General features: G+C 30.4%; 1 protein-coding gene across 1 annotated transcript in view; it reads left to right on the top strand.

Annotated features, from left to right (window-relative positions):
- The first annotated feature begins 332 nt into the window (after positions 1-332).
- LOC100569060 (protein shifted) overlaps positions 333-8,026 on the top strand; it is a 27,756-nt gene continuing 20,062 nt past the window's right edge. The window contains exon 1 of the mRNA XM_003241201.4: positions 333-1,217. Within this exon, the coding sequence (XP_003241249.1) occupies positions 1,064-1,217 (154 nt within the window). The 5' untranslated portion in view covers positions 333-1,063. The remainder of the gene's footprint in view (positions 1,218-8,026) is intronic.

The following is an 8,026-nucleotide window of genomic DNA, read 5'->3' as shown; positions in this document are numbered from 1 at the left end:
TAATAAAACACGTCGTGGTCGCATCGGCGGCCGTGGGTGGTACACTACACTATTATGTATGTACGCATGTTATTAAATATAAGAAAATATGATAATATACATAAAAAAGTATAATAATATGTACGCAGACGATGGCGGAGGCGGTGTGTGAAAAGAGTAGGGCTGGTGTCCGCATCACTGCGATATATTATAAACACGGACAACAACTGGTCCGGCCGGTCTCGTCGCCGACACCGCCGCCCGTCACGGCAGGTCGTATCAGCAGCGGCGACAGGCGGCAGCGTTGTATACGCGAGCGTCGCGGTCGTCGTCGGCAGCGAGCGGGAGCGACGATGGGGCAGACGTTCCGCCGGCAGACCGCCGACGCGCGAACCCGGTCAGTTGGGTTAGGTTAGGCGAGAAAACCAGTTGGCGCGGCGCTCGCACCACTATCGGTTATATATAATAGATACACGATATTATTGTATATACCATTGTATTATTCTTGTATATTATAATATTATTACCGTCGCCACCACCACTTCCACCACCACCGACGCCGACATCACCGAACACCACCGCCGCCGCTGACAGTACCTCGCCGCGGGCTAAATACACCTCCGTAGCATAACCCCGCGCACAGCACGGGATTTTCATACACCCTCGAAGGCGACGGGAGTGAGAGAGACGGAGAAAAACAAAAATAATAAATACGGAGAGCACCTGGTTTGACGATCGCCGCCGCCGTCCATCGATCGTGACGATAGATCATTTTTAACGAGTCCGGCGACGTCCCTTCTCCGAAAACCCTGTTATTCCTTTGCGAAACTATAGTCGGTGTGTAAAATCGTGTATCGCTTCGCGTCGTAATCGCTGCGCGTACGTCCGCTCGCCGTCATCCCGCTTAATACGAGTAAACGTGCACGTCGTGCGAGCGACATAAATCATAATAAGTATAGGTGTCCGTGCCTCGCCCTTCCGCGCACGAAGTCACGTATCAATAATAATAAATAACCGTACAGTTTAAAAAGTATACTATACATCGCCCGCTCGATCGCTAGCGAAACGTGCGCGACGCCGCCACATGGCTCGTCTACCGGCCGCGGCGTTGTACTTGCTGCCGCTGTGCGCTACGGCCGTGGTCGTGTGCACGCTCAAGCACAAGCAGCAGCAGCTACAGACGAAAAAGGACGACTTATCCCTGTGGATCGACGAACAGCAAGTGAAAATGTACAGTGGTGAGCATCGACGACGATTATTATGTATAACACCCTATGTACAATCAATTTTTCTGACGATTTTTGTGAATTGTTTTATATACTTGTCTTACATATAATTGTAAGTACTTAAGTACTTATACAGATTATAACACGACGTGTCGACATAATAATATGTTATTTTGCAAACAGATCTGATTTTTTTTTCTTTTTATAATGGTGATTATATTTACTTTTTTTGAGTGACTACAGTCCATATTTTAAATTATGAATTCTGAAGTAGAATATTTCCCTGAACATAATAGATACATGTATGCATCGAATATTAAACCAATATTGGTTTTTCATTATCGTTTATAGTTTAGATAATATGAAGAGTGAAGTGGCAGAACCACAGCTGTAGCTATAGGAGACACCCTTCGAAATTGTGATGCACCACTTCGTTTATGGTTTATCTAAAATATTATAAGTGCGTATAATAAGAAAAAATAATGTTTGATTGTTCGATATTATACATACATCGACATTTTCAGATAAATAATCTGCTTAGAAGTTGTTAACTACAACTATGATTTATGAAAAAATAAAAACTGAACTGCGACGAAAAATGGTAGTCAATAATAATTAGATTGTTAACTGAAGCTTAATATTAAATGTAATTCAAAAATAAAATGTAAAAAAAAACCTTTTTGCTCTTACAAAACCAAAAAAAATAGACTCAGAAATCAAACGTGGCATGCATTCTGAATCATTCTGCATAGAAAAAAACCTTTACCATAATACCGTATAACATCATTTTAAGGGTTGATTTTTTTACGCGAACCAGATCTCGAGAAAGGTTATGAGCGTGGTGGATAGTTTATTTATTTTATTTATTATAATTTTTGAAACTTGTCCTTATCATATTTTATAAGTAAACTTATAAAGCATTTATATTACAACTTTTTTACCTGTTAAATTTATCATTATAATTATATTATATTAAATCGGGTATTAATATTAAAATGTACATTACCATTTTGAAATTGATATACTTTCTAATTTTCTACAGTATTGATGTTGGATTGTTATAAAAAGAACATTTTTTTTTAATATTAAATATACAAATTTTGTATAATTTGCGATGATAATAATAGTGGAATAATAATTTGTTTTTTACAATTATTTTACGCTTATAATTTACTGGAGAAAAAAAGATAAGCTAAAAAATTATTTTTCCAGAGTCCACGACTTTTAACTATTCGTATTATATTGTTATTAATATTTACTCACAGTTAGCCGATCGGTTTCTAATAATCGGTTTATTTTTATTTGTATCAACATTTTGTGTAAAATAATTTGTTTGAGGATGAAATTTGAAAGCCGAGCATTTGTGTTGAATTGTGTTACCCGTAAGTCAATGGTTCTCAACCTTTTTCTGCTAATGACACTCTTGCGGCTTATCATAACATTCCGGGGCACCCAGTTATAGTTGAAACTTGTTGATCGAAATTTTTCCAAAGCTCCCACATAATAATAAACATATATAATACGATATAATAATAATATTTAACATTGAATATTGTACATTATTGAATATTGAATATGTTCTTAATTGAAGCAAATAATTGGAAAAAAAGTCTTATGCTGCAAGACTGTTTTTAAAATTTAGCTATTCTCAGGAGTGTATTAGAATTTAAAGTTTATACGGGAATAACGTCGTATATTCATAAAATCATAACAATGTTTATAATAAAATGCGTATACGGAGTAAGCGGTGAGTATACGTTGAATGGGTCAATGGGTACAATGTTTTATTATTTGTTTTATTCCGTTTTAAACTGTGTTTTTTCTTTTTAAGTTCTGTGATTATCTGTGATGCACCATACCACACGAGAACCATACAATGTAATCATAAATAATATAGCTGATGTGTAAATAGATCGACTGCTGAAAATAGGTATTTACAATGGATAAAAAAATATTTATACTATCCATATTTATTCCATATATGGATAATTTGTTCATTATTCTTGTTTTTTTTTCCATTACAACGTGTTTGAGAATTAAGGAGTAACCAGCAAAAGTATGTTTTTTAACTAATTTGGTAAGGTAGGGAGAAACATTTTTTTGAGATAAATTTTGGAAACCATGTCGTATACTCAAAACATTATTTACCAATACATCTCTGGCTATTCTAAATATTGAAAGAGGTGTTATCAATTTAATAAATATACATCTGAAATATATAATTTATTAGACAGGAAATCGAAATTTATTGATTAAAATATATATTTAAATACTTAGGTATTAATGTAAATTTATATTTATTTTAAGCCACTTAGAAAAAAAAAATTAGAATTGAAAACCGCATTGACATAAAAATGGGATACAAATATGCAATTATTAAAATATTATAATTATAAGACATAGGATAGAACATTGTTTAAAATTAAAAACATAGATTTCCTAAGGAAGCTACAAAAATCATAAATAATCACTTTGAAATATCATCCTGTATTTTATGTGTGCAAAGATAATGCATGACGTAGGTAGGTATACGTGTTTGAAATTAATGGTACCTACTGGCTACTGATTGTTATGTAGAAACATATTTGAATAATGTTTAATATAGTTTTAACACTAATAATATACCTAATGGATAATGTAAACTATACGTATAAAACCTGAATTTATTAACATTATTAGTTATTACCAAGGCTGGGCAAGTTAACTATTTTTATTAACTCGTTAAGTTAAGTTAATTTGGAAAAATGTAAGTTAAGTTTAAAGTTAAAAGTTCCTTTCCTTTTTTATTTAACTTGTTAAAGTTACAAGTTGGCTGGAAAAAATAAGTAACTTAACTTAGTTAAAAATAATTTACTTTTTTTTTTCATATAAAACTTATAATTACACCATTTACACCTCATGTTAAAGATCTACAAATAACATAATATTATAATGTAGGTCTTTATATCTTAAAAAAATGTATTTTGTTGTAAGTACTTATATATTATGAAATCCAACAAAATAATTAAATTATTTGTATATTTTACTTTTTTACCTAAAAGTTTTCCAAAGTGATATGGTAAAACTTTTAAATTTTACTTTGTTATTACCAACTATGAACTAAATATTAATAATCAAATTAATTATAAAAGTATATAATTTAACGTGATTATAAAATGAATTAACGAGTTAAGTTATAAGTTACTTTTAAAAAAAAGTAATTCGTTAAGATAGAAGTTACTTCTTAAAAAAAAAGTAACTCGTTAAGTAACTTAATTAAAAGTAACTTAACTTTTTAACTTAACTTTAACTCTTTAACTCGTTAATGCCCAGCCTTGGTTATTACTAATTTATATTACTCTCCTTTTAAAATAAATATTTTGCTAAGAGTTATAAATAAAAAATTGTATTATGAATTTATATGAATTAGGTATATGAGTAGCCAGTGGGTATAATGTATTCATTACTTTTCTTTACGACGTTATATAACAATAGATAATAATTATTTACAATAAAATATATTACATAAAGTACATTATAAATAAATAGGTATACTATTATCAACCATAAATTACATCAATAATCACTTAAATATTATTGCCATGTTCAATATTCAATAATACAAAATATTACCTAATAAAAACATACTATAGGTAATACAATTTTCTGTGTCATATTTTAGCACAGCCAAAAACTACTTAAAAACAGTATACTTTTGAGTATAAGTACCTACATTAATCGTTTTAATCAAGGAACTTTTTATAAAGGTTCAATGAATAATAACAAATTTAGGTAATTTTACAATGAACGTGAATACAAGTATTTTTAGAAGTTGTAGTATACAACACTATAATAACTATATATAGTATATAGATATACTGGCAACTGGCTACTCTACAACTTTTTAATTATATTCATGTACCAATAAGCAATAAATATTGTTCAAGGACGCACGTTTAAAAGGTGAGTTCAGAAGTAATAGTTTTTTGTCTTTTAATCCACGTGAATTGTTCATAATAATAATGTTATGTACCTATACAAATTGTAATTGCTATTTTTATTCAAACAATGCCATGTTATAATACGTACATTTTTTATAAACATATACGACATACCTATTGTACATATCATAGATTCATAGATATCCACTATCGTTATCCTTTATTTATGAGATATAATAATGATAAGAAATTAAAAATTATAACACTTAATTGATATTTATAGTATTTTCGTTTGACTGCTTCTTTTTTTATCATTCGTTTTCTGATGTCCAAAAAAAACATTTCATTTCTCAACAAGCTCATTTCCGGTTAAAAAATTCTTGCTCTTATTAACTTAAAGTTTTTTGTTGTCTCATTCGTTTTAAAATACTTCAACACATATCTTCTTTAATTCAACTAATTATCTAAAAAGTAAGCCCATTTATCGTATCTTGATTCATGAAGTTAATAACTAATTTCCTTCATTATGTTTTTTCATCATATTTTAATTGCATTATTAAATTGGTTTTTATATTGAATAATTATTATCAAATATTAGTTATATTTTTCTGTCGGTTGAAAGACTGTACTTAATAAAAATGTATATTTATCATAAAACAACTATACGTCTATTACTACTAATTAATAAATTATTGTTAATAACCAGTCATATTGCATTGTGGATTGTTGCTTAAATTGTTTATATCCTCAATTTTTAATACTCTCTATTTTGTTGAACAAAAATTAGAAAGGTTCTAAGAAACACTTAAAAGCCTATGGAAGGGTAATTACCTATATTGTGTTAAAAAAATATGTCGTATTATAAACAGTATATTATGTAATCGTTAGCTGCTGCTCTTTCGTCTGTACTTTTAATAATTCCTTAATAAAAAAAAAGTAATGTAAGTACTGGGTAATCGATTCAAAACTGTCAATACTTCATAATATATTATTCAGATGATTCGCCCATTCTGTACATATGCTACTTGCGTAGTTTCGTCACACCTTAGATCACTATTATTATCGGCTTCCCTGTACTGATTTAACACGGGAAAAAAAAGATCACTATTATTACATAGTATGTTGTATGTATATGATCTATGCTCTATTCCAAATAAGATCAGGCTTCGGTGGCGACCAGTTTTCGTTTCGCGACGGCAGTGTTAGGCATAGATAATCAAATAATTATCTAGATATTTTTCAATATAATCATCTAGATGAAATAATAGATTAATTCAAATAAAATTATCTAGATAATGCTTAGATAATTTATAAAAAAAAAAACTTTAGCTGATAGCTGATTATAAAAAAAATATATAATAAATTTACATTGATATTTCATTTATTTTATGTTACATAAAAACAAAAACATTTAACCCTTTAAACCCCACATTATGATTGAAATATTGAATAGAGATATAGTATTCTAGTAAAAAACTTTTTTCCTTAGAATTTTGTCATAATCTATATATATAAAAATGAATGTATGTGGGTGTGTGTGTGTGTGTCCATATTACCATGGCAACCATTCATATATTATTTTGAGATTTCCGTCTGTGTGTGTCTCCACATTACCATGGCAACCAATTATTTATTATTTTGAGATTTCCGTCTGTGTGTGTCTTCATATTACTATGGCAACCAATTATATATTATTTTGAAATTTCCGATGGATTATTTTGTATATAAAGAAGATAGGCTAATTTAAAAAGTTTAGTCCAGTTATTGTATATGATTCTTTTGTTACTGCTGCTCAATCTGTTATTGATTCTCATACTGGATGCTTATTCATTATATGTGGCAACTTTAACTTACCTGATATATCATGGTCTAACGATAACTTTGGTCTTACATACTCTACTACGTCTGGTCCTAGAGTTCGGTGTATTCCTGAACTGTTTTCTTTTTACAACATTTTTCAGCTGAACCAAGTATCAAATTTGCATGGAGGTATACTTGACCTAGTCTTCTCAAATGAGACAAGACTATCTGTTGTTAAATCTGATGTTGTCATAGTTGCCTGCGATACGTATCATCCTGCGTTAGAAATCAAATTTGCCATTAACAGTGAACTGCCTCTCGTTGATAATACTCATGAATACTTTGATTTTCGTCATGCTAAATATACTAAAATATCTGCGTTTCTTAATTCGTTCAATTGGTTGGAAACTATTGGATTACTGGATGTTAATTCTTCTACTGATGCACTGTATGATGCTTTACATTTTTGTGTGTTAAATTTCGTTCCTAAAGTTACTTATACATCGTCTAAATTTCCGCATTGGTTTTCTTAAGATCTTAAATCAATTGTGTTTTTAAAAAAAGTCACCCATGCTAAATTTAAAGCATCACGATGTCCTTTAGACTATAATGCGTTCTCTAACCTTCGGAGTCGTTATAAATTCGAGTATAAAAAATGCTATAAATCATTCTTATTCCAAACCGAAAATAAACTTAAGTAGAATCCACGCACTTTCTGGGATTTTATACGAAAGAATGCTTCAGGTAGTGTAATTCCGAACACAATGCACTGGGATAATATTACTTGTTCGGGTTCTGAATCAATCTCGAACCTATTCTCCTCATATTTTAGTACAGTATATGCTAATACATCTACATTTATTAAGCAACTTCTTGATATTCCTTGTTATCATTCTCATCTGCCTAGCAACTGTGAAATCAGTCTTATCGACGTTGAATATGGTTTATCCTCATTAAATAATGTGAAATCAGCTAGTCCGGATGGTTTACCTGGAACGTTCCTATTTAATATTAGGTATGCAATCTGTTTTCTGTTATGGTTGATATTTTGTCGTTCGTTGAAGGATGGTATTTATCCATCATCATTTAAAATGAGTTCAG

The sequence above is a fragment of the Acyrthosiphon pisum genome, chromosome A2 (assembly GCF_005508785.2).
Source record: "Acyrthosiphon pisum isolate AL4f chromosome A2, pea_aphid_22Mar2018_4r6ur, whole genome shotgun sequence".
Taxonomy (NCBI): Eukaryota; Metazoa; Arthropoda; class Insecta; order Hemiptera; family Aphididae; genus Acyrthosiphon; species Acyrthosiphon pisum.
This window is presented reverse-complemented; position numbering and strand designations above follow the sequence as displayed.